Source organism: Balaenoptera physalus, assembly GCF_965194825.1.
Source record: "Balaenoptera physalus genome assembly, chromosome: 1".
NCBI lineage: Eukaryota > Metazoa > Chordata > Mammalia > Artiodactyla > Balaenopteridae > Balaenoptera > Balaenoptera physalus.
Genome location: NC_138882.1, coordinates 96,163,036 through 96,190,638, shown reverse-complemented (window position 1 = coordinate 96,190,638; position 27,603 = coordinate 96,163,036). Strand labels below are relative to the sequence as shown.

The 27,603-nt window shown below is 38.2% G+C and overlaps 1 protein-coding gene across 5 annotated transcripts in view; it reads left to right on the top strand.

Moving 5' to 3' along the window:
- The window catches only part of HIPK1 (homeodomain interacting protein kinase 1), a 49,560-nt gene extending 21,957 nt beyond the window's left edge, over positions 1 to 27,603 (top strand). The window contains exons 4-16 of one of the 5 annotated variants that reach the window (XM_082458058.1): positions 5,162 to 5,281; positions 6,061 to 6,147; positions 6,895 to 7,079; positions 7,425 to 7,587; positions 8,453 to 8,678; positions 12,504 to 12,625; positions 13,571 to 13,705; positions 16,345 to 16,484; positions 17,209 to 17,391; positions 17,884 to 18,090; positions 19,675 to 19,916; positions 21,586 to 21,716; positions 22,802 to 27,603. In XM_082458058.1, coding sequence (XP_082314184.1) covers positions 5,162 to 5,281; positions 6,061 to 6,147; positions 6,895 to 7,079; positions 7,425 to 7,587; positions 8,453 to 8,678; positions 12,504 to 12,625; positions 13,571 to 13,705; positions 16,345 to 16,484; positions 17,209 to 17,391; positions 17,884 to 18,090; positions 19,675 to 19,916; positions 21,586 to 21,716; positions 22,802 to 23,290 — 2,430 coding nt within the window. In that variant the 3' untranslated portion in view covers positions 23,291 to 27,603. Of the gene's footprint in view, positions 1 to 5,161; positions 5,282 to 6,060; positions 6,148 to 6,894; positions 7,080 to 7,424; positions 7,588 to 8,452; positions 8,679 to 12,503; positions 12,626 to 13,570; positions 13,706 to 16,341; positions 16,485 to 17,208; positions 17,392 to 17,883; positions 18,091 to 19,674; positions 19,917 to 21,585; positions 21,717 to 22,801 lie in introns of all 5 variants that reach the window. The other 4 variants (XM_082458057.1, XM_082458059.1, XM_082458060.1 and 1 more) reach the window with 4 other exon arrangements.

Below are 27,603 nucleotides of genomic sequence, written 5' to 3'. Positions count from 1 at the left end.
GAAGTATAATTGATTTACAATGTTGTGTTAGTTTCAGGTATACAGCAAAGTGATTCCGGTGTGTGTGTGTGTGTGTGTGTGTGTGTGTGTGTGTGTATTCTTTTTTCAGATTCTTTTCCATTATAGGTTATTATAAGATAATGAATATAGTTACCTGTAGTGTGTATCTGTTAATCCCAGACTCCTAATTTATCCCTCCCCTCCCATTCCCCTTTGGTAACCGTAAGTTTGTTTTCTATGTCAATGAGTCTATTTCTGTTTTGTAAATAAGTTCATTTGTATCATATTTTAGATTCCACATATAAGTGATATCATATGTATTTGTCTTTCTCTGGTGGTAGTCAGTTTTGAAACCAGGACTTTATTCTTTTTCAAGATTGTTCTGGCTATTTGGGGTCCCTTGAAATTCCATATAAATTTTAGGGATTTTTCTATTTCTGCCCCAAAAAAGTTATTGATTTTTTTTTAATAGGGATTGCTTGAACCTGTAGATCACTTTAGGAAGTATTTCCATCTTAACAATATTGGCTTCTGATCCATAAACATGATCAGATTTATTTAGGTTTTCTTTAGCAGTGTTTTATAATTTTCAGAGTTCAAGATTTATACTTCTTTTGTTAATTTTATTTCTAAGTATTTTTTTTTGATGCTATAGTGAGTAGAATTATTTTCTTAATTTTATTTTAAAGATCCTTCTTTTTAAAATTTATTTATTTATTTATCTCTGTAATGTGTCTTCGTTGCTGTGCATGGGCTTTCTCTAGTTGCGGCGAGTGGGGGCTACTCTTCGTTGCAGTGTGCGGGCTTCTCATTGTGGTGGCTTCTCTTGTTGCGGAGTACGAGCTCTAGGCATGCGGTCTTCAGTAGTTGTGGCATGCGGGCTCAGGAGTTGTGGCTTGCAGGCTCTAGAGCACAGGCTCAGTAGTTGTGGTACACGGGCTTCATTACTATGCGGCATGTGGGATCTTCCCGGACCACAGCTCAAACCCATGTCCCCTGCATTGGCAGGTGGATTCTTAACCACCGTGCCACCAGGGAAATCCCTTAATTTTACTTTCAGTTGTTCTTTACTAGTGTATAGAAATGCAGTGAGTTTTGTAATCTTGTATTCTGCACCCTTCTTGAACTCTTTTTCTGATAGTTTTCTAATTGAACTCTAGTTCTAATAGTTTTGGATTCCTTATAATTTTCTAACTACAAGATCATGTCATCTACAAATAAAGATAATTTTACATCTTCCTTTCCAATCTGGATTCCTTTTTTTCCCATTGCCTAACTGCTTTGCATTGAACCATACTAGTACAGTGTTGGAAAGAAATAGCAAGAGTGGATGTTCTTGTCTTGCTCGTGATTTTAGGGGGAAAGCAGTCTTTCACTATTAAGTATGGTATCAGCTGTGGATTTTTTGTACATGCGATAGCTGAGATTTTACAGCAGATGTTTGTGAGTCTTGAAGTCAAATGTGTATACCCTCTCTAGATATTAGTTAATGGCTTCAACTTTGTTGGAAACATTTCAATTGTTTAAAATAACAAATGACAATAATACTTTGTTTGCATAAAGGTGGGGCCTTTGTTGTTGCTTTATTTTAAGCTATGTGAAAAGCAGTATCTGTATGATAGTTCCCATTCTACTTTCACAGTTTAACTCTTTTCATTCTATAATATTAAAAATTTTTAATGTTTTAATTTTATAAGTGCATTATTGTAGAGAAATTAGAAAAGATGCAGTAAGCCAAGAGACAGAAATTTCAACCTTTAGTGGTTCTACCCCTCAAAGGTAACCTGTTATGATTTGGTATATTTTGTATTTATTTATATATTTAATTTGTTAATTTTCTTTATGTATTTATTGACTACTGTCATAGGTACTCTGGTTACTGGGGATACAGTGCTGAATAAAACATTGTCCTTGTCCTCATGGAGGCTATAGTTTGGTGGTGGGAAATAGACATTAAGTAAATAATCACACAAATAATTATATAGTACAATTGAGATAAATTCTATGAAGGGAAATGTAGTCTTGCAGTGTGTGTGTGTGAGAGAGAGAGAGAGAGAGCGCACACATGCACGCACATGCATGTATGGACATGCATGTATCTCCTGACCATGTATGTCCTAATGCCTCTTGATTATACTCATTTTTTCCTATTGCTATTACCCTCATCCAGGCTGTCTTCATCACTTACATGGGCTACTAGACAACCTCCCTTTTATCTACTCTGGCCTCCCTCTAGTATTTTTTCCAGAGTGATTTTTTTTCAGAACACAAATTTGATCATGCCACTCCCCTGCTCTTTAGTGGTTTCCCATGATTTAGAATTAAGGGCTAAATCCTTAATATGGCCTCTGAGCCTCTACCTGGGTTGTTCTCCTCTTCCTCTCTTCCTTTCTAGATTTGATCTTACACCATTTCTTCTTGCTTTTCTTGCACTAGCCCCACTGGCATCATTTCAGCCCTGGTTAAGAATGTTTCCTTCTAGCACAGGCCCTCACACATACTGTTCTCTTAATCTCGAATGCTTCTCTATCACCCATTCATTTCGTTTAGTCAGTCCCTACTCATTAATTAGCTAACGTGTCACTTCTTCAAGGATGTTTTCCTCACCAGTCCCCAGTCTAGGTCAGGTTCCTTTGTTATGTATTTTTATAGAAGCCTATTTATTTTCTTCAGGATGCCAATTCAGTTTGAATTATGCATTCAGTGTCTGTTTCCTTCACTTGACTGCAAGGTCTGTGAGAGCAAGAACCATGTCTATTTTAACAATCACCACTGCCTGGCTCAATAAGTACTTACTGAAAGAATGAATGAATATGTGCTACATATAGTTATGTTTCATATATAAACTTACGGACATAGAGGAATACATATACTGTGTTTCATCAAATCTAAGACACCGTTGATGGAGAGATGCACTACTTTTCTGTACCTCTAAGAAAGAATGCTTCCAATTAAACCATGATTTATCATGGCTATCAGTTTTAAGACATATCCTAATTTCAAAGATGTTAATGTGAAAAAATGTGCCTCTTAGAATCAGTGAAGTGTAATTTTTTTTAAGTGAGGTCATATTTAATTTGTAATCTGCTTTTTCACTTAGTATATTATGAAATATCTTTCTTTACAGTGTCGATAAATATACTTTTACCCTATCATTTAAAATGTCTGCATAGTATTTCATTGTACAGATTTTATCCTGGATTTTAAATGTTTCACCCTTTTTGTATGGAAAAGAAGTTCACATTTAAAATGTTCTCATCCACAATTAATTTTTTTTTTCTATTTTGCCAATGCTGTATTTTGGCTTCCAGTTAGGTAGCTCCCACAGATTCAGAGTAATATCCTGCTATTTTCTAAAATTGTCTTGTGACAGCAGGCCAGATTTGGCCTGTAGGCCATAGTTTGCTGACCTCTGCTTTACACTTTTAAAAAATTGTTGAGGACCCCAAAGAGCCCTGTTTATATAGCTTATATCTATTAATATATATTGCATTAGAAATTAAAACTGAAATTTTTGGGGAGGAGAGGTGAGAAGTAAGATTTCCTTGCTTAAAAGTTCCTTTCTAATTTCGTCATTAAATATAGCCATTCTTATGTGGAGGGGGGATGGTTAAAAAAATTACCTCTTGTTTTACTTTCAGTAGGTCAGGAAAGAAGCAAATTGTTTTTTTGGATAGGGAGAATTGTGAAAGCAAACAAATGTGAACAATAAAACTGGGAAACATTTATTTTTATTTTTTAAAATATTTATTTATTTATTTGGTTGTACTGGGTCTTGGTTGCGGCAGGCGGGCTCCTTAGTTGCGGCACGTGGGCTCCTTAGTTGCAGCAGGCGGGCTCCTTAGTTGTGGCACGCAGGCTCCTTAGTTGCGACACATGGGCTCCTTAGTTGTGGTATGCAAACTCTGAGTTGTGGCAGGCATGTGGGATCTAGTTCCCTGACCAGGGGTCAAACCTGGGCCCCCTGCATTGGGAGTGCAGAGTATTATCCACTGTGCCACCAGGGAAGTCCCAAAACTGGGAAACTTCTAAAACACAAGAATATACAGGCACATGTCTCATTAGCCATCAGAGCAATGACATTATCACACATCACCTCTGGAAGTCTCTATACCCATGAGAAAGAAATGAAAAAGACAAATAACTTCTTAGTACTATTATGAAAATAGTTTATATTTCATAGACTCCCTAAAAGGATCTTGGGGACCCCTCAGTGTTCCCCAGACCACACTTTGAGAACTGCTGGTCTAGTTCAAAGTAGGTGTTCCATAAATATTGAATGGGGACTTCCCTGGTGGCACAGTGGTTAAGAATCGCCTGCCAATACAGGGGACACGGGTTCAATCCCTGGTCCGGGAAGGTCCCACATTTCTCTAGGCCACGGAGGAACTAAGCCCACGAGCCACAACTACTGAGCCTGCGTGCTACAGCTAGTGAAGTCTGTGTGCCTAGAGCCTGTGCTCCACAACAAGAGAAACCACCGCAATGAGAAGCCCGTGCACCGCAGCAAAGAGTAGCCCCTGCTTGCCACAACTAGAGAAAGCCTGTGCACAGCAATGAAGACCTAATGCAACTAAAAATAAAAATAAAAATTGAATGAATGAACATAGTACCTGCCCTTTATTGATGTGGGGATAGAGAAACTAAATTGTTTAATTTTATGGTATGAACAATTTAGAGTGGGGACAATTGACAAGAGCTAGGGTAGCCAAGGAAGGAAGGGGTTTATGGAAATTTTTTCCTAATCTCTTAAATTTGATAATGTATCAACAAACAAACAAAACCTTGGTAATCCATGAAACAGTTTGTTGGAAACTATTCTGTCCTAGAAATCTCTTAAAGTTTTTTGAACTCTGTATCAGAAATCTACAAAAAACCAAAAAAGGTCACATAGAAAATTTTCAAAACTGAGTTTTCCTTGTAAATAACAGGTATAGTAACAAGGAAGTTACTGAATAAATATTTGGGAATTATCTGTGAGTGGGTTAGCATATATATTTATCTAGATAAATTTCATTTGTATTGCTCAAATAGTTAATTTCTTTGCAGTACCTTTCTTTTTTTTTGACTAGAGCTAATATTTATAATATTTTAGTGTAAAAGTTTTTAATAATTTACCTTTTCACTCCAAATCAATGTTTTGATGGTTTTGACATTTCAGATTCGTTACATTTCACAAACACAAGGCCTGCCAGCTGAATATCTTCTCAGTGCCGGAACAAAAACAACCAGGTTTTTCAACAGAGATCCTAATTTGGGGTACCCACTGTGGAGGCTTAAGGTCTGACTCCCTTGCTATACTATACTATTCATTCCTGTACTCCTTAATTCCAATTTGAATTCAAAGTTTAGTTATTAAATTCTTGAGGTGGAGGGGGGCAAAGGGAGGGACAGTGGGAATGTTCATTTGCAGGAGCAAATACTTTGAAAAATTATATCATTGTACCCGTATGGCCTTATCCTTAGTTAAAAAAACAAAACATTAAATGCCAGCTCAATTGGCTGAGGTTATTTTATATATTTGAATCAGCAGCTAAGAAGGGGGTATGGAGAGTAGTGCTTATCATTAAGTGATAGGAAGAACTAGAGTAATTTAGTAGTGGCTGTTTTTTAGAGAATTCTCAAAAATATGACAAAACAACACAATTTTATAACTGCCCATATTAAGACCTTACATATTTTCTTAAAACAAATAGATGTCTGAGTAATTTGATTAACCCAGTGACTCTGTCTCTGAGCCTATTGAATAGTTAGTATTTGAAATATTGTTTCATTTGAAAGTAGCTTTTAGAGAAAAATCGTAATGTCTCTTCTTAACTGACATTCTTCAGGAACTGTGCTACATCATTACTTGCACATTTATTTTATCATTGTTGAAAGGGTGGCCAGGTATCAAGGTCCCATCTCTCTACCGGAAGATTTTCTTGTTGTAAATTACTTTCACGTTTGTGATCTCTGGTTGGCAAGGTGACAACACTTGTATCTCTGTATTCTGACTTTAATTTAGAATAAAAGGTGAAAACATACAGATGGAATTTTTTAAAAATCTGTATTTTGTAGACACCTGAAGAACATGAATTGGAGACTGGGATCAAATCAAAAGAAGCTCGAAAGTACATTTTTAATTGTTTAGATGATATGGCTCAGGTAAGTATGGAAAGTTTCAGAAAGCCAGACATTTATGTATCTCTTTAATCAGAGATACACTTCCATTGGTTATATCAAGGATAGATTCAATTTGTTATCGTCTAATATATATTTTCATTTTTTACATAAATACATTAATATTCTTCCACATATTAAAAGAATGTTTGAATCCTAGCAAAGGATATTTTTAGAATTATATATTTTTCCTTTGCTTTTGCTTAACTAGTCTTTTGCATGTCAGTATTTTGAAATATTATTTACGAAGGTTCCTTTCTTGTCCAGTTTTTCTACTAAATAAATACTTACATAAGAGCTAACATTTATTTAGTGCTTTTGTTCCAAACTCTGTTTAAACACATACTATGTCATTTAATCTTTTCAGCAATAGAAACTATATTTAAGTAATAACAATCATTTTTGCTTAACTTCTTTGATCTGGATTTTGAATGAAAAGAGCTTATTCAGCTTTATTCTACCAACAAATTGTACCAAATTGAAGATTTTAATTAGACAGTATAAGAAGAGCTTCCATTTGTGAAAAAATTTCCTCAGGTTTTTCTCTTGAGCTATATATATATATATATATATATATATATATATATATATATATATATATATATATATACACACACACACACACATATATATTATACATATGAATAAAATATGTGTACATAGTGCACATGTTAAATGTCAACATTAAAGGTTGAGTGATGAAGTATAATATTTCTCAATTTTCCTTATAAGGTGAACATGTCCACAGACTTAGAGGGGACAGATATGTTGGCAGAGAAGGCGGATCGAAGAGAATACATTGATCTGTTAAAAAAAATGCTAACAATTGATGCGGATAAGAGAATTACTCCTCTGAAAACTCTTAACCATCAGTTTGTGACAATGACTCATCTTCTGGATTTTCCACATAGCAATCAGTGAGTATAGTATGGTCAGGGGCATTTTGCCATGATGTTGTTTTCTGTTGAGTTACCATCTTACAGCTGAATGGAAGTATCACAAGAGCAGTGGCTTTGATACTTGCATATTTGGCTTAGTGATGCTTTTCCTTCTCATTGAAAAATCATGAGATTAAAAATTAGATGTGTAAAAAAAAAAATTAGATGTGTATTTTTCCTTTTCATGGTTATAAAAACTCTTGGTTCATTTTCTCTGAAAGTACTCAGGGGGAAAAAACCATTGATCTGTATTTATCTTGAGTTATTTGCTATCTGTTTAAATCTCAGCATTTATTTCATTGAATTTTTAATCTCTTTTTTCAGTGTTAAGTCTTGTTTTCAGAACATGGAGATCTGCAAACGGAGGGTTCACATGTATGATACAGTGAGTCAGATCAAGAGTCCCTTCACCACGCATGTTGCCCCAAATACAAGCACAAATCTAACCATGAGCTTCAGCAACCAACTCAATACAGTGCACAATCAGGTATTCAGTAAATGATTTTGGAAACTCAGACCTAAGTGGGATAAAAACTAGTAAGAGTACAGGGTGAGGTAAAGAAACCAGTCTTTGCTTTGGTGGTCTTGTTGCTTCGTAAGAATTTTCAGACTGATAATACCTACACATCATGTGCTGACAAAAATTAAATACAAAGGCCTAATCCATGCCGTCATAGTCTTAGCATAGCCAAATAAGTGGAACCTGGCTTCTGTACTACTTACTGCTGTTGATTGTACTGACTTCAGCCAAATGACTCTCTTTTTGTTAGATAGCTCTCATTACATGTATCGAAAGGTGTTTCCAATCATTTTTTTCTATGCTGTATATTGGGTCCTCAGAACTTACTCATCTGATAACTGGAAGTTTGTACCCTTTGACCACCTCCCCAGCCATCTCCTACCCTGCCCCACCAACTACTGATCTACTCTTTGTTTCTATGAATTCCAATAATTAACTTTAAGAGTGGTTTTGCATTTGTTTGCCAAACAGTGATATTTACATTTAAGTTTGTTTCTGAAGATGTAAGTTTCCTAATTTCTTAGCTAGGTCTACTTTCTAAATGGAAGATCATATGAGATTTGGTGGGATCTCACATCCAGTAACTTTTTGCAAAGAAAGAAGAGGTAGGGGTTTATTTATATAGCCTCAACCAGAGCAGGACTGTTTTTTTATTCTTTGTTTTCTTTTTCAGCTTTATAATCTACCTTAAATTTAAGAGATAGGAAGAATTTCTTAAGCAGAGAGTTATTTCAAAGACAGTTAACATTACATTTTAAAACTTAGTTCTTAGTTTTTCTGGATAGAATCTATGTATGTAAAAATGTTTATACCAGTATCCTTTTGTTTTTAGGCCAGTGTTCTAGCTTCCAGTTCTACTGCAGCAGCTGCTACTCTTTCTCTGGCTAATTCAGATGTCTCACTGCTAAACTACCAGTCGGCTTTGTACCCATCATCTGCAGCACCAGTTCCTGGAGTTGCCCAGCAGGGTGTTTCCTTGCAGCCTGGAACCACCCAGATTTGCACTCAGACAGATCCATTCCAACAAACATTTATAGTATGTCCACCTGCTTTTCAAAGTAAGTGGGGAAACTCCTATATCATATGGTATATATCAGACCTACCTGCTTTAGGCAGATCCTAGGTAAGTATCTAGTTGTTTAGTTTTGATCTTTGACAAGTTTAAACTCAGTCTTTGATTATGAAGATAACTGAAGTAGGTTGACCTTTTTTACGTTGGTTATTTGTCTAATTATGATGCTGTCTGACACGTAGGCATTCAATTAATGTTTCCTTATTTGAACTGCCTGATAACCAGTTTTCTTGCCCATTGAGACCTTGTACTGATGTCCTATATCTAGCATAAACACGTATCTCTCAATGTGCAGAGTATATACATCTTGAAAAAACTTGTTGGAAACAGAACTGCTATATATTGAATATTATTCCCTGTATCATTCCATTATAAAATAAAATTAGTATTCCAAATAAAAGGTAATTTTATTAAAATATGTAAAAATCATGTTTAAGAATGTAGAAACCTCTTAAGTTACATTCAAAAGTAAAGATCATTATTGAACTGAAAAATTCTACAAGCTGAGGTATTTGTGTGGGTAAGCCATTAAGATTATCTGCTTCAGCTTATGAATTATATTGTTCCTGCAAACTCCTATCAATAGAGGAATGGAATAGCTGAAGAAGGGGGCTCTCACCTGATGTGTTGCGATAAGATTTTAATTTTCACATTTCCATCCTTCCTCATTTTCTCATTGTTGTTCCGTGTTTATTGATCTGGTGAGCTATTTAAAAGGTTAAATAAATTATTTTAAGGATATATTCTGATGACATCTTGACTTTCCCAATAGAAAGTCAATGTCAGTGCCCTCTGGGAATAAACCAGGATTCAGGCTTCTCATAGCAGTTCACATAGAAGCAGTTAGCATTTTTATCTTTTTACTTCAGTTACTTATTGACTGTGACTCTTTTGTTTCTTTGGTTTCTGACAGAGTCAGAGCAAGCAGAAGGAAAAGAGGGGCTTGGGGAGACAGAGATTACTGGGAGGACAGGAGAGCGATAGCAATGTAAATCAGGGAGAAACCACAGGGAGAGCGGAGGAGCAGATTCAAAACGCGTAAATGCAAATTTAGCCTAATTTACCCAATCATTTTTTGCGTATGCGTCATAATAGTAAATTCTGTACTTTGGGTTGTCATATGTTGAGTGATTCTTCTACTGAACTTAGCAAATAGCCACCCCTCTCCCCTTCACCTTTCCCAAAGTGAGTTTCATTGGAACAGTTTTCAGATGTGCGACTGAAGTTTTCTGCTTCTTCTCAGATGATATTTAAGAGATGAGGCAGAAGAACTTTTAGTTCCTTTAACAAAACAAAATGTAAGGAGAAGAGGTAGAGGGAAAAAGTGGTTTAACTCCTTTTAGTATAATTAGGTAAGTATAAGCTTTGGAAATTTTTTTCCTATTTAGGAAGTCTAAATAACCTGAGGAGCTAGATAGAGCAAATTTTAAAATTTACAAATGAAAGGGAGTTTTAAAATTAAAGTGATGACAGTAATGAAAACTGATATGTATTACTTACTATATGCCAGATAAAGTTCTAAGTGCTTTTACATGTATTAATTCATACTCACAAACAACCCTGGGAAGTGGGTAATGTCATTATGCCCAATTTATAGGTGAGAAAACTGATCGTGATTCCCTCATTTGCCCAGTTTTTATGCCCAGTCAGCGGTAGGGCCATGATTTGAACCCAGGCAGTGGGCCCATAGCTTACACATCTTGAAGTGTTATACTCTGTACTGCCTTTCAGTGTCTAAACTCAAAGAGCTGTAGGGAGTTGTCAGTTCATTTGCCAACCACAGCCATATGCTGGTTTCTGCCCAGCAGGCCTCTGTACCAGGTTGCCTACTTTTCTTTCACCATCTGCTCTTTCACAAGATGCCTGCACTTAGAGGAGAATAGACCCTCATCCATTTGACAGCTTTTACTCTTCTTGCCATACTTTCATGGTTTTTTTAATTTAAAGGGCTATGTTCAACAAAAACAAAACAAATAAAAACAAAACTTTAATCCTTTTAGTTCAGGGTTCAGGGAGAACCTTCCCAAAGTGTTGCCTTTTGTTAATTCTTTGTTTCCACTTGGGGTTCCCTGAAAAAGCTAGTTTTAAACTAGCTTGACTGCTGTGGCTTAGCCTAAGTTACTATAGCAATCTAATACTTATTTAGAGTCACATTTGTAGGTCAGTATATACATACTACTTTCTATAGTATTCCAGTTGAACAAAATAGACATTTTGCTCAGTGGAAACTATAATTCTGTAATTTTGTCCTCTTTTATTTCATCATCCTGGGACACTAAGATGAGCTTCTGTAGTGAACATTTCTTCCTAAATTTTGCCGTAGGAGGCTATTGCAATAATGTTGTCTTGTAATTAGCCATGGAAATATAGACAAGAATCCTTGATGTTACTTAGCTTTCTGATTAGATAGCATTGCCTTAGGAAGAATGGCTGGCAATTTTTTTTTTTTTTTAATCTGGATACCTGGATTTGTTTCCTTTTCTTTTTATGTAAGTAGCACTTTTAAAAAAGTTATTATTAGAGTGTTGTAATTCTGATTTTACTCGTCTCATTTACTTTGTACATTTCTGGATTATGTTTTCCTATGTGACAATTAGTTACTAAATTACTTAAATTACTGAAATGCAAAATTGGAAGACTTAACTTGCTGAAAACAACAATATTAGAGTTTATGAGTTATGCTCATTTGATACCTCCATAGTAATATTCAGAGAAATTAGTTGGTGATAGCCTAGAAAGTGTCACTGAAGGAATATTCTAATTAAAATGGCTGTATCCTCACTTAACAAAACGCAGGCATCAGTGAATCAGAGGCATTATAGAAACTTAAATTCTTTACGTTGAAAGCTTTGATAGGGTAGGTTTAAACGAAAGCTTTGAAGGTTCTCTTCTCAAGTCTTGGCAAAAGGGAGAACTATCTTGAGCCCCTCTTTTCCCAGAATGAGATTGTAGGAAACGATCTCCTGATTGTAGGAAACATTTATTCAACATTTGTGCCCAGAGGATAATGAATAAAATGATAAAGAGACGTGGTCACTGTTCTAAAGGCAGCAAAAAGTTCTTAATTTTCCTAGCTTTCCATTAGCTAGAGAAGAGTCTTAGAAAGCTGTCAGTGACGAGAGCAGATTTCTAAAATAAGTACAAAAAAGTGTTTCTGTAAACCACAATGTCTACTTTTAAAATATTTTTATCCTAGGCATAATTCCTTCAGTTCACATACTGGTTAAAGATAAAATATATGACTAATTTGTGAACTAGGTTATATATTTTTGAGGAGTTGGGTGAAAACATCCCCTTAAAATATTCTAAACAAAAGGGTAACTAAGATAATAAATTATTGAGCTTTTCATAATGTTTCTTATCTAATTAAACAAAAGTTATAAAGTCTTTGCTTTTAATAGATTACACTTTTTAAATGCTTAAGGTTTTTTTTCCCCTCTAGGATTAAAAGCTGAACATAACTTACTAAGTGAAGGTTTTTTGTTTGTTTGTTTTTGCCTCCCCTGTTAATGGGAGTGGGATGAGTGTTGTGTTTTAAGCTTTGTTGGATAAAAAAAAAAATTTTGAATTTCCTGAAGCCAGCCCTCCTTCTGTCAGGCATCTTTCCATTAATCCAACCTGAAGGGAATCAAGTCTCCCTTTTCTTAACTTCGCAGACTTCGGTGAAACGCCTTTGTCTTAAGTGTCTAGAACGAAAACCTTGGGTGGTGGATTTTTCAAATCGAAAAGCTAAAACAAACCAAAAAACCCCCAAACAAGCAGTACCCCCAGACCTAGCAAAGCAATATAACTGTGATGTTACTTTTTACAGCTGGACTACAAGCAACAACAAAGCATTCTGGATTCCCTGTGAGGATGGATAATGCTGTGCCGATTGTACCCCAGGCACCAGCTGCTCAGCCACTACAGATACAGTCGGGAGTTCTTACACAGGTAAAAGACAGAGCAGCTTGGATACTCAATAGTGCTGAAGTTCTCTGAAGCACTGTTGAGAATCAGATATTTTGTCCTAGAAAATGGTATTTGCTTTGACTGTAAGATCTTTCTTGGTCACGATTCAGTGGACTTAAAATGAAACATCTATAATGGAATGACATACTCATTCCTAACACTATTGCAACTCTGCCAGTGACTTCCTTAGACTTGGAGACATAAATATCCAGACTTTGAGAAATTGTCTACTGAGTAAATTTAATTTTGTGGGATGAAGTTAATTTCTTATCTTGATGCTCTTAAAGGTATAGTACACATATAACAACACTTTGATTCTAAAAGTAAAAGGTTCCCCTTTTGCTCTCTTAGTGTCCCCATTACTCACTCTTTGAGAATTTCATCGCAGTTGAGAGGCTGGGTTATATCAGGATGCCTGTTCAAGTATTACAGTCCTTCATTCCTTGTGTTTAACTAGGCTGTAGAAAGGTTTAAAACTTTATCCCTGCCATGCAAAATGCAGCTGAGATGGTCAAGAAACTCATGAAATATTCATATAAGCAACAAATACTATATTTTTAATTCTGTGTATAAATGTTTGTGGCCCATGACACACAACAAATCTGAAATCCAAAACCCTGATTTTGTGAGTAGGAAGAGGAAGAATTCTTAATACATGCCTTTGTTAACTGAGTTTTTTAGAACTGATCCTCTGAATCCGGCCCAAGAAGGATTCCTATACTTTTTTGCTTTAGGCCATTGACATTTGACCTAGTGGGCCAGTGCTGTGCGGAGTTGAAGGGGAAAGTTTTGTTTGGTACATGCATTTTAAGTGATATGAAATTACTGCTTATTGTTGGTAATAACTTGGGGGGAATGAAAACCCTTCTGAATCCAGATAACCTGCCTCCGTGTTTGTTTCACTCACCTGCCTAATCTACATTTCAGGGAAGCTGTACACCACTAATGGTAGCAACTCTCCACCCTCAAGTAGCCACCATCACACCGCAGTATGCGGTGCCCTTTACTCTGAGCTGCGCAGCCGGCCGGCCGGCGCTGGTTGAACAGACTGCCGCTGTACTGGTAATTGCCCTCACTTGATTGTGTTACTAACGGAGTTTCTTTGGTTTCTTTCTTTTTTTTTACTTTTTCCTGTTTGTTTTTGTTCTGTTTTCTTCTGGTTTTCTCATTTTTCAAAAAAAATTTTTTTAACTTAGTCTTTGCAGAGGGCATGGAAGCATGTGCCATCTTGTGGCTGTGTTCTTGCTACATCTTTAATGTCTCATTGTTTTCCTCCCCAACATTTGCTGAAGCACTGTTTGACTCTGATGTTCAGTGTGGCTCTGAAAGGGGTCAGACCCCTTGATTCTTCTTTGCCAGCCTAGTGTGATAAAAGCTCTTGGTGTAGCCTCAGAAGAGCTTCAACACTGTTATCTGTTTCTCTGCCCTGTCTTTTACCCTCTGAACCTTGAGAATGAAGGAAATGGCCTTTAGTTTGGCTCTGCTACAGGTACCGGATGGCCAAAATTGGAACTCCTTGGCAAGTTAGCTTCCTTCTTTACTGACTGTTTTAAGCTTCTAAAACTTTTGTGTATGTAGAAATGTTTAAGATGCTCTTACTTTATTTCCTTATTAGTTGACATTAACTTTCCCTCTATGAACACATGAAGATAACTCTTTGCCACTTATGATCAGTGGCAGCTAATATCTTCCATTTAAACATCTTCCCTTTAGAGCCTTTTTAGATCATATTTCATTTGTTGGTTGAAATCAAAGGTGAACTCGTTTATAGGGGTTTTGGAGAAATTAATTATTTTACAAATAGGTCTTTATACAAAGGTGAGAATATGACTGAAAAACTTTATGCAAGAATATCTTTGTTATCAAAAGTCATGGGGAAAATTTATTAAATAATAGCAGCAAATGTAGTATGGGTTTTAGAGATAGGAAAACAAACAAATAGGACTTTGAGGTATATTTCAGCATTTGTAACCTTAATAGTGATTTTTGGATGTGTTTGGTTTATTTGGGGGAGTTAGAATTATTTATTTGACATCCAGCATTTTATCATTTAAAATTTAAAATTAGATAAGCATTCGAAAACCTAATTGATACTGTTGACCCCTGATATTTCTCCATCTTTCAGAGTGGCTTTAAATTTATTTTGTTGTTTCTCAAGGACTCGTGTGAGTGAAAAACACTTTCAGAATACATACTTTAGTTGCTGGAATTTCTTTGGTTTTCAATTTAAGAGTCTTTGTCACCACCCAATTAATTACATCATAAGCATAAGCCCTGAGTGTGAGGGAGTCAGATATATTTCCAACTTGATTGTTCCAAGCCACTGGTTTTAACTTGCACACCTATAGTTTTGAGGTTGGGAATGTTAGTTGACACTTCTCCTTTGCTGCTTCTCTTAAGTTTGCACTAGCCATTTGCTAAGCTTTGCATATTTTTGTTCTTCCTCTGTCAAAACAGTTCGTCGCTTGGAACGCCAGATTTCTGCCTCACGTTGAAATGTTATTTCTTGCTTTGTATTAAACTACATGCTTTGTCTTGTGCAGGTGTTGGCTTATGGAAAGACGCATGGTGTGACTTAACATACTTCTCTTATTTTTTGTTTTGTTTTGTTTTGTTTTGTTTTGAATTCTGCTTATGGTAGCAGACATGTTTGCAGTTTCTCTGATTTGAAGGCTTCTTGTTTGGAACCGGTATTTGTAACAAGTGGATCTGTTACTTGCAGAAATATTTTTAAAACAGTGTGTTGATGGCCTTGCAGTTTGGAATTCAAGAAACAGAACCATATGTACCCAAGCATTGTAGGTGATTGTACTGTGGAATTCAGATTTAAAAAGCAGACTTTCAAATCTGTTCCCATTTTTCTAGGAAATGCCACAATTTCCGTAAGAAGTACAGAAAACATATTTGTTGCTCTTTATTGCAAGTGGCACGGCTTGTTAAAAACTACAAACAATGTATTTTCCTTTAGTGATTAGTTTTTATGTCGAGTTACGTTTCTACAAATGATGCATATTTAGGAAACTACTAAAAACAAAATATGGTACTCTCTGCATCTATTTCTTAAATATTTTTCTTATTGCATTTTTTAAAAATGCTATCATATGGCTATAAATGATGAAGTTAGCTTTCTCTTACTGGCATTAAGCTTGTTTGCCAAAGGATTTTGGCCTTTGGTCATCCACATCTGGCTCCATTTTCCAAGTACTACCCTTTTAAAAAGGAACAATTCTCCTCTTTGTTTTATGGGTTGAATTGACCTGATGATGTCTTTTATCTGATTGGCACTCAAATTTTTAAATTCCTATTTTTAATCTCAAGGGAGTTGTCTTAACTCTTTCTTGGGATGTTTTAAGACTCTGCAAAAATGTTACTCTAGCATTTAACTAGAGCTTACCTCTGAACTTTCAGACTCCTTTACTCTGCAGTATAATAGAAACTCTTAACCACAGGGATCTTCTTTTCTTTAATACCCTGGTGGTCAGGTGATGGAGGTGGCCAAGAGAAGGCAACATGTTCTTTTTCCCTGTTCATAAGACTTGTAACCTTGAGCCCCTCTGACCTTTCTTTTTTTAATCTCTGCAAGTTAACAATCTACAAGAAACTTCTTTTAAGATATGAATTTTTCTTTCATCTAAAAAACAGAAGAAAAAGCCAAGAATGAGTCAAGTCTGGATCTTTTTGTGTTTGTTTCCTTACAGCAGGCTTGGCCTGGAGGAACCCAACAAATTCTCCTGCCTTCAACTTGGCAACAGTTGCCTGGGGTAGCTCTACACAACTCAGTCCAGCCCACTGCAGTGATTCCCGAGGCCATGGGCAGTGGCCAGCAGCTCACAGACTGGAGGCAAGTGCCCTGTGTTCCTCTCTGGGAGAATTTGCAAGGGCAGATCCCTTAGGGAAGGAGCACTTGAGGATTTGGTGAGACAGGAAGAAGGTCAAGGAAAGGAGAGATTTATCTCTGTGAAATCCTTAAAGAAAAGAATCCATGTTGGGCTAGGAGACGGAGTTATAAGAAAACTTTGAATACAGGAAAACAGTAGGTTCTAAGTTCAGGAATTATTTACTTCAGATTTAAAGAAAGTCTTATGCAATAAGAAACCATACAGTGAAAACCCCTAAAGTCGTATAATCCAGGTGCCCAACTATAAAAATAAAACACAGCTTTATTTGGTTTTGTTTGTTTGTTTGTTTGTTTTAATTTATTTATTTTTATTTATTTATGGCTGTGTTGGTCTTCATTTCTGTGCGAGGGCTTTCTCCAGTTGCGGCAAGCGGGGGCCACTCTTCATCGCGGTGTGGGGGCCTCCCACTATCGCAGCCTCTCCCGCTGCGGAGCACAGGCTCCAGACGCGCAGGCTCAGCAATTGTGGCTCATGGGCCCAGTTGCTCCGCGGCATGTGGGATCTTCCCAGACCAGGGCTCGAACCCGCGCTCCCTGCACCGGCAGGCAGACTCCCAACCACTGTGCCACCAGGGAAGCCCCTGGTTGTTTTAATTGCTTTTATTATCTATTTGGTCCTGACTTCCCAGTGTTTTCAGCATTCGTGCTTCTCTTTCTGATGATACAGGAATGCCCACTCTCATGGCAACCAGTACAGCACTATTATGCAGCAGCCATCCTTGCTGACTAACCATGTGACATTGGCCACTGCTCAGCCCCTTAATGTTGGCGTTGCCCATGTCGTCAGACAACAACAATCCAGTTCCCTCCCTTCAAAGAAGAATAAGCAGTCTGCTCCAGTCTCTTCTAAGTAAGTCTCTGTTAGGGCTGATAATTAAAACTGCTGGTTTGAAAGGCATGTCACCTGGCATTTAGAGTGTTGGAGTATAGACACTTTTGGTATGAAGCAGCAAGAAGCTGCCAAATTGAAAAGAGCTAACCTTCGGGCATGCATACAGAGGTGTTCTGGTTATGCTAATCCTTTCTCTCTGCTGCCACTTTGAATCCAGCCTTCTTTTGGCTGATGTTTTTATTTTTCTGCCCACTTCACAGAGTGAAATTTAACCATGGGGTAAAGGGCATACAAAAATAAAATCTATATTCTAATTTTGGTGTTCTTGTCCTGGAAACCCTGGCTAGAGTGGTTAGTTTATTTTTTATTGGTACTTTTATAGTTAAGTGTATTGGCTTAATGATTCGGTAAGAAGGAATCAAAGAGCAAATTGGGAAGAGTTCTGGGGAAAAGATATCTAGTTTTGGGGACCAAGCACTGAATGATCTTTCTTGTGACCTTTTCCTACAGGTCCTCTCTGGATGTTCTGCCTTCTCAAGTCTATTCTCTGGTTGGGAGCAGCCCCCTTCGTACCACATCTTCTTATAATTCCCTAGTCCCTGTACAAGATCAGCATCAGCCAATCATCATTCCAGATACTCCCAGCCCTCCTGTGAGTGTCATCACTATCCGCAGTGACACTGATGAGGAAGAGGACAACAAATATAAGCCCAATAGGTAAGACAGGTGAATGGTTCCCTAGCTCTGTGGCTCCTGCCCTTGGTCTTAGTCTGTTGGCTTCACACAAGTGGCTCAATTTTGGCTATGAAAGGAAGGACTAAAAAGGGGTATTTAGGAAGCATGGCCTTGGATGAGTGAGCCAGAACACTCAAGTTTCCATAACTGAGCATTGTCAAGTTTTCTGTAATATTATACATGTTCATCAGTTAAATTAGTCGTTCAGATACATTAGATGGAAGGTATAGATTACGTTGTCAGTCTATTCTGGCTTGGAATGCACATTATATACTACAGACATGATCCCCTGCCTTTAAGGAACTTTAGAGTCTGAAAACAGATACTGTAACAGAAGCATGTAAAAAACAATTAATTGGAACAAGTTGGTAGATATGAGATTATATGAAATTCGTGTAATTTTTTAATCTGAACAGACCTCTTTGGAAGAGGTAGAACTTTAAGTAGGGCTACCTTCTTTTCCCCCCTCTGCTATATGGTCATTCAGCTTAAGAATTTAAGTACCAGATTATTTCCTCTTATCCCAGCACCTTAATCTAAGTCCTTAATTGGGCAGTTAACTAAGAGAGATTGGATACATTTAAGAACTGTGATACACACCTCTCTTGGTGTGAACATAGTCAGTTGCCTTGATCATCCTGTGTTCATCTTCATTGCGTTTTTGGTGTTAGGCATATAGAAGAGGCAATAACTCTACTTTTACCTGAGGAGGAAGGATTCACACATGAAAGTAACTTAGGAGACTTAACAGAGTCACGTGTAAATGAAGTTTAAATGAACTTGAAAGAGTAAATTTAGAATGAAATACTTCAAAAGGGCTATTTACAAATGGTATTTACAAATGGCTATTTACAAATGGTAAATAGACTTGAAACTAAGTTTTGAAAGTGGTCATTGAACTGATTTGGGGAAGAAAAAAGTAAACTTTCCAGTGAAGAAAAGTGGCCTAGTACTGATATATAACCAGCAGGATTGCTTTGACCGGAGGCAAGCCTAGTAAAAATTAAGGAAAAGGTAAAGTTAGTAAGGTAGGGATCAGTTTGTGAAGAAACGTTTTTTAAAAACACCTATAGTGAGAAGTTTGATTAGATACAGTAAGGAACCATTTATAGTCTAGCAGGGTGATATGAAAATAAAGTGGTGTTTGAAGAATACTGTTGAAATAACTGCGAATGGGAATGGCTAAGAGGCAACATAGAATAGTTGCTAGAGGTGTGTACTTTGGAGTCATTCTGTCCTGGATCTGAATCCTGTCTTCACCACTTATCACTTGTGTGACCTTGGTCAAGTTTCTTAATCTCCATCTCCCTCTGCCTCAGTTGCCTTATCTGCAAAACAGGGATAAAGTACCTACTTCGTGGAAGTGTTGTGAGGATTCAGTGAGATATGTGTAGAGTGTAAGAATAGTGCCTGATGCATAATAAGCACTCAGAAATTTGTTGCTGCTACTGTTGTTATTATTACTATCATCATGATTATCATCATTTTTATTATGGGAAGACCAGAGACCAGCAAAGAAATATTGCTAAAAGAGGGTTGAATTTTCATGTATTTTTTTCTCCTCAGCTCTGGCCTGAAGGCAAGGTCTAATGTCATCAGTTATGTCACTGTCAATGATTCTCCGGACTCTGACTCTTCCTTGAGCAGCCCATATTCCACTGATACCCTGAGTGCTCTCCGGGGCAATAGTGGACCCCTTCCGGAGGGTCCCGGCAGAGTCGTGGGGGATGGCACTGGCACTCGCACCATCATTGTACCTCCACTGAAAACTCAGCTTGGTGACTGCACTGTAGCAACCCAGGCCTCAGGTGAGTTTCTTCACAGCTGGAGTTGAATTCTCCTTTGATGTGTGTATCTTTAGTATTTTGCTATAATCTACTTTTGCCAATGGTACAGACCAGTGGCGTAGATTTTCCTAAAAATTACCTAGTTCAGAAATCAGTTCCTTGTGATGTGAAATTATTTTTGGCCATCAGTTTATCTTCCTGTGTTTATTTTGCTTGGATCAATATAAAAGTGAGTTTGTAGTCTCAGTAATACACTCACTGTTGATGGGAGAAGGTAGATACAACTTACGTTAGGTGACAGGGAGAATTAACAGGCAGGTTTTTTTTGCCACAGGTGATTCAGCTTTGACAATCCAGAAATGAACGGGAACTGATAATGTTAAAAGTGATTGCAAAAGTTTTTTTGGAAAACAATATGTACTTTAGATCTTTTCTCGCCCAGTGGCAAAGCAGTGATGCTTTTGTGGGTTGTATTATCAACCAAATTACCTCCATCTGTTTTGCTCTGTGAGCTGCTGGGTTTAGGTTCCCTGGTTCAGTTATTGGGTAATGAAATGCTAACTGCAGTAACAAGCCCCAGTTTTCGTGGCTAAACATAATAGAAATGTATTTCTTAGTCACATGAGTTCCCAGTGCAAGTGCTCTTGGTTAGTAGGCCTGGCAGCGAGTTAAGGATCAGAGCCTTGGAATCCTCGGCATCCAATCAGAAGGAGAAGTAAAGTATGGAGGAGGCACACACAGTTTTTAACCTCTTTAGCCCTGGAAATAGTGAAAACTCATCACATGGCCCCACCTAGAGGCAAGGGGGCCCAGAAAAATGTAGTCCTTGTCTAGGCAGCTCTTTTCCAGTGGCAACTCTATACACCAAAGGCGAGGACTGTGAAATTTTGGCATCGATATAGCCATCTCTTCGTACTTTTATAAATTAGTGTTTTACCATGAATTATAATACTGCTGAAGACATAAACAGTGTTCTAGTTTGAGGGTGACGTGTGGTTCTCCTACTGAGAAGTAGACAACTGTCCATTGCAGACAGGGCAAAACTTCCTGATGCCAGGCTACTGAGAAAGATTATTAGGAGCTCTGTCCACTATTGGGTCCAAAGAAAATAGGTTGCTCCACAAGTCACTGAATAAATGCTGCAGTTTTCCTAGTGGGACCACAGAAGGAAGCAAAATTTTGAAAATTGATCGTGCTTATATTCAGCTGCACTTTCTGCAGTTTCTTAGAATTTGAAGACAGTGAATGCCCAACAAGATATAATCTTGTCTTTCTTTAAACCCCTCGGACACCTAAATGTTCCTAAATATTACCAAGATCTTACTCAGCTTCACATTGTCATTTAATCCCTTCCTACATAAACTCTAGGCTCCTTGAGAGCAGGGACTGTGTCTTACTTGTGTTTATATTTCTAATAGTACCTTTCACATTACTGGAGATTAGATAATATTTACTGAAGTGAACCTTTTGAAGATCCTTTATGGAGCTTTGTAGAAAGACAGAAAAGAAATGGATAATACAGTTTTTGTTCTTCTAGTGTAAATGTAATTGAGGAAATAAGATACACATGAAACCTTAACTTTTGGAAACCTCATACAAACATGGACTGATTAAGATGATGCCATCTGAGGTTTAGCTCAGTGATACTGAGTCCATGTCTGCTCGTAACTAGAGCCTGACCCTTTCTTAGGTCTCCTGAGCAGTAAGAGCAAGCCAGTGGCTTCAGTGAGCGGGCAGTCGTCTGGATGCTGTGCCACCCCCACAGGATATCGGGCTCAGCGCGGGGGGGCCAGCGCAGCACAGCCACTCAACCTTAGCCAGGTAAGCACGAGGCGCTGCTGCCTTCTGTTTGGGGCCCCCGCTGTTGTTACTCTCTGGAGAACCCTGCTTCTGGCTGGACTGCTGAATAAAGCCAAATGAAGCCCCTTCTGTGTCAAACAATTTGGTGTCCATGGCCTGTGTCATATCTGTATGTGCTGTGTCTCTTCATTCCCTCTGTAAATGGGTTCAGAATGTACGTTCCTGGTTTTCCATCAGACCTCCCTAGTCTATCCTGGAAGATTAGAGAAATGTGTGGAATTTAGAAAGTGCCTAGGATGCTTTAGTTCTTGCCTGGTTCTGCACCACCACATGCATTGAGACCAGATTCTCTTCCTTTATCTCCTGGGTCATAAATAACCTGAGCCTTACACTGTTTACTTGAAGCAAGAGACAGTGAAAAAGCTTTCTGGATACTTAATCAACTGGTTCTAGTCTTATTACATGGTGCTTGAGTCTGGGATTTGGGGCTTTTTTCTCCCCATCTGATCCTCTGATGGGGTGGGGAGGGTCACTATTCTCTTTGTGTTCACTTTTTCCTCAGCTGAAATTCTGGTGCTTGTATGATGTCTACTAGTAGTGAGAAAGTGTAAATATGAGGGTGTAACTGTGGTTGTGTGTGTAGAGAGAGAGAGAGCACGTGCAAGTGCAAATGTAAGTTCGAGTTAGTGCATGTGTCTTGGGCTCCACAATTCAAGAGGGATATGAAGAACTTAGAGGAGAGCAAAAGAAAACAATGGCAAGGAAGAAAGGTTAGGAAAAATTCAAAGTCACTGACGCCAGAATAGGGTGAGTTGAGTCAACAGTTATTTACTTGCAGGAGTGAGTAACCCTATGAACTCTTGATTTCCCCCTTTCCTCTGTCATACTTGAGAGCAAACTGCTGCTGTCTGGGCTGGGTTAGGATCTGTTCTGCCAGGAGGCAGAGGGATGGATGGCTGACTTCTGACAGCATTGCCAGGCTGGGAGATTCTGTGCTATGGCAGCCCAGAAGCAGTATGCGTTAGAACCTCAACTCTCAAATTGGCCTTTGGTGCCCTGAACCAGAGTGACCTCAAGATTCCTCACTCCCTTCTTCCTCCTTCCAGAACCAGCAGTCATCGTCAGCTCCAACCTCGCAGGAGAGAAGCAGCAACCCTGCTCCCCGCAGGCAGCAGGCGTTTGTGGCCCCGCTCTCCCAAGCCCCTTACGCCTTCCAGCATGGCAGCCCACTACATTCGACTGGGCACCCACACCTGGCCCCAGCCCCTGCTCACCTGCCAAGCCAGCCTCACCTGTATACGTATGCTGCCCCCACTTCTGCTGCTGCATTGGGCTCCACCAGCTCCATTGCTCATCTCTTCTCCCCGCAGGGCTCCTCAAGGCATGCTGCAGCGTATACCACCCACCCTAGCACTCTGGTGCACCAGGTCCCTGTCAGTGTTGGGCCCAGTCTCCTCACTTCTGCCAGCGTGGCCCCTGCTCAGTACCAACACCAATTTGCCACCCAGTCTTACATTGGGTCTTCCCGAGGCTCAACCATTTACACTGGATACCCACTGAGCCCTACCAAGATCAGCCAGTATTCTTACTTGTAGTTGGTGAGTATGAGGGAGGAGGGGTCAGAGTTCTTAATGGGCTGTGATGAGCTCCTCCCTCACCCTCTCCTGAAACTCCTTAGCCAGCAACTTGCTCTGCAGGGGCCCACTGAAGCAGAAGGCTTTTCTCTGGGGAACCTGTCTCAGTGTTGACTGCATTGTTGTAGTCTCCCAAAGTCTGCCCTATTTTTTAATTCTTTATTTTTGTGACAGCATTTTTGGTATTTGGAAGAGTTCAGATGCCCATCGTCTGCAGTTACCAAGGAAGAGAGATCATTCTGAAGTTAACCTTTGAAAAATATTTTCTCTCTCTGACTTGATTTCTATAAATGCTTTTAAAAACACATGAAGTTCCTCTTTATTTAACTTTATTTTATTGTAATTGCTGGTCAGAGGAAAAATGCTGATAGAAGGACTTGAAATCTGGTAACAAGAAAAGAAAAATCATTACTTTCTGCTTGTTTAAAAACCAAGACTTAATTGCTTATCTTAAGAGCAGCTTGCACAAGTCTGTATTTTACTATCTCGCATTTCTCCTCAAAATTTTACCTTTGCTAATGGGACATTTAAGCTTACAGTGTTTTAATTTTGTTTTCATGTCATGTTATATTTAGTGGGAAATTGTTATTTTTGCAAAGCTGGTTACATACTACTCTCTGTTACTGTTGGGATTCTCTCAGTTGCTCCTGTGTTTATTATTAAAGTAGTGTTAAAAAGGCAGCTCACCATTTGCTGGTAACTTAGTGTGAGAGAATCCATACCTACCGTGAAAGCACCAGGTATTCTTTCTAAATGAAGCCCTGTGCATTCTTTTTAAATTATTTTTAAAAAGTCCTTCTCTCTCTGATTTAGCTTAAATTTTATTATTGGAAAAGCCATTAAGGTGGTTATTATTGTATGGTGGTAGTTGTTTTATTATATGCAAAATCTCTTTGTATTATGCGATACTGGCATTGATGAGCTTTGCCTAAAGGTTGTTGGCATTGATGAGCTTTGCCTGAATATTAGTATGAATTTTCAGTAATACACCTCTTTCTCTCTTTGCCTCAGCTCTCCCTTCATTCTATGTGATTTATTTGGGGAGAAAGCTAAAGGATCTGAAACCAGATAAGAAACGTTGTGTATAGCTTTTATACTTTAAAGTAGCTTTCTTTGTATGCCAGCAGCAAATTGAATGCTCTCTTATTAAGACTTATATAATAAGTGCATGTAGGAATTGCAAAAAATATTTTAAAAATTTATTACTGAATTTAAAAATATTTTAGAAGTTTTGTAATGGTGGTGTTTTAATATTTTGCATAATTAAATATGTACATATTGATTAGAAGAATATAACAAGCAATTTTTCCTGCTAACCCAAAATGTTATTTGTAATCAGATGTGTAGTGATTACACTTGAATTGTGTATTTAGTGTGTTTCTGATCCTCCAGTGTTACCCCGGAGATAGAATTGATGTCTCCATTGTATTTAAACCAAAATGAACTGATACTTGTTGGAATGTATGTGAACTAATTGCAATTATATTAGAGCATATTACTGTAGTGCTGAGTGAGCAGGGGCATTGCCTGCAAGGAGAGGAGACCCTTGGAATTGTTTTGCACAGGTGTGTCTGGTGAGGAATTGTTCAGTGTGTGTCTCTTCCTTCCCTTTCTCCTCCTTCCCTTATTGTAGTGCCTTATATGATAATGTAGTGGTTAATAGAGTTTACAGTGAGCTTGCCTTTGGACGGACCAGCAAGCCCCCGTGGACCCTAAGCTGTTCACTGGGATTTATCAGAACAGGATTAACAGCTGTGTTGTGTATATGCATTGTTCTCAGTTTCCCCGCCGACACTGAAAAATAAAAACAGCAGCTTCTCTTTTTTACCGCCACCTCTACCCCTTTCCATTTTGGATTCTCAGCCGAGTTCTCACAGAAGCATTTTCCCCATGTGGCTCTCTCACTGTGCATTGCTACCTTGCTTCTGTGAGAATTCGGGAAGCAGGTGAGAGGAGTCAAGCCAATATTAAATATGCATTTTTTTTCTTTTTTCTTTCTTTTTTTTTTTTAAGTATGTGCAATCACTTTTAGATGAGATTTATTTTTTCCTTTTCCCATGTGGCAGTCCTTCCTGCAAATAGTTGATATTCCTAGTAAAATGTTTGCTTGTTGAAAAAAACATGTAACAGATGTGTTTATACCAAAGAGCCTGTTGTATTGCTTCCCGCGTCCCCAATACTACGAGGAGGAGTTTTGTGAAGCCGCTGGTGACAGGGAACTCAAAGAAAGGTTTCTTAGCCGGTGAAGAATATTTAGAAGGAACCAAAGCCTGTTGAGCCATCGGCCTTTTGAGGTTTCTTTTTAACAACTCATTCTTGGGGCCCTTCAAACTGTGAAATTGTCCTTGTACTCTCAGCTCCTACACGGATCTGGGTCAAGTAGAGAGTACTGGGGATGGCAAAGTTCCTGCCCATTAAAGATTTGGGGGAAGAAGGTTAACCCTAAGATGTAGACATGTTCCATCTGAACTGAAGCTTATGTATTTGAGGGATAAGTCTAGGACTGGTTCTTTGTAGAGATGGTGTCAAGGAGGTGCAGGATGGAGATGGGAGATTTCATGGAGCCTGGTCGGCAAGCTCTGTACCAGGTTGAACACCGAGGAGCTGTCAGGGTATTTGGAATTTCTTCATTGTAAGGAGGAAGGGCTTTCAGGATGGGGCAGATAGTCAGTACAGCCTACCAGGAACATGTTGGTGTTTTCTACTTTTTTTTTTTAATCATTATTTTGTGTTTTCAGCACTATATTGATCAAGATACCCAAGCAGTTTGTATAGTTTCTGTCACTAGTGTTATACAGTTTTCTGGTCAGTGTGTGCAATCTTTGTGTCTCTTTTTGCCAAGCGCATTCTCATTTTCTTGCTCAAAGGCAGATCTAGTTTCTAATGGAAATATTTTTTGTTCCTTATCTTTACAAGGGATAAGATTTGTTGTTTTTGTAAGAAATGAGATGCAGGAAAAAAACACTCCACTCCTGCGCACCCTACCCCCCACCCCCAGTCCAGTAAGTGGATACCACTTAAGATAGGAGTCTTCACGGGGAGAAGACAATACCAAGAGCTTATACTGTTACCATAATCACCTTACTAGCAGTGTGTGGCTTTAAGAATTTTAGAGATCTTCAGTCTTAGTTTTGCAAATTGGCATTTCAGATTTACCAAGATAAAAATCCACCTGTGTCTGCTGAATGTGTATGTGCTCAGTGTGGCTTTAGATTCTGTCTCTGGGGCTTAACATTGCTGGCCCTGACAGGATGGGGGAAGCTCCAGGAATAAAGTGAGCAGCTGGCCCAGGTCACAGTGGCCTGACCTCAGACCAGCTTAAGGCTTTAAGTCCTCTCAGAACTTGTATTTCCAGCTTCTCCCCTTCAGGGTGAGAGAGAAAATGGGAAGGGTTGGGTACAGCCACTCTAGGCTCATCAGGACACTTGATCACTCCGGAGTTTTAAATATCTTCCAGGAAGTGATACTACGGTCAGTGCTCAGCTAAAATCCCAGCCCCAGGAATGAGAACTCCATTTAAACAGTTCTGACCATCCATCGTCCTCCACTAGAGGGGCTAAACTTGACTGCCCTTAGCCAGGCAAGCGCAGTAGTGTGTGTTTTATTCAGCATTATTATGCAAAAACCCACTGGTTAGGATGGTTTGTTTTAGGATAGGAAATGAAATTGCCTCTCAGTGACAGGAATGACCCAAGCCTGCTTCCTGTTTCAATTTTTTTTTTTTTAACTGATGGATGGTGCAGCATGTCTACATGGTTGTTTGTTGCTAAACTTTATATAATATGTGGTTTTGATTCAGCTTGAAAAATAATCTCACTACATGTAGCAGTACATTTTATGTACATTATATGTAACGTTAGTATTTCTGCTTTGAATCCTTGATATTGCAATGGAATTCCAAGTTTATTAAATGTATTTGATATGCTAGTTATTGTGTGCGATTTAAACTTTTTTTGCTTTCTCCCTTTTCTGGTTGTGCGCTTCCTTTTATGACAAGCCTCTAGAAACAGTTTCTGAGAATTACTGAGCTATGTTTGTAATGCAGATGTACTTAGGGAGTATGTAAAATAATCATTTTAACAAAAAGAAATAGATATTTAAAATTTAATACTAACTACGGGAAAAGGGTCCATTGTGTAAAACATAGTTTATCTTTGGATTCAATGTTTGTCTTTGGTTTTACAAAGTAGCTTGTATTTTCAGTATTTTCTACATAATATGGTAAAATGTAGAGCAATTGCAATGCATCAATAAAATGGGTAAATTTTCTGATT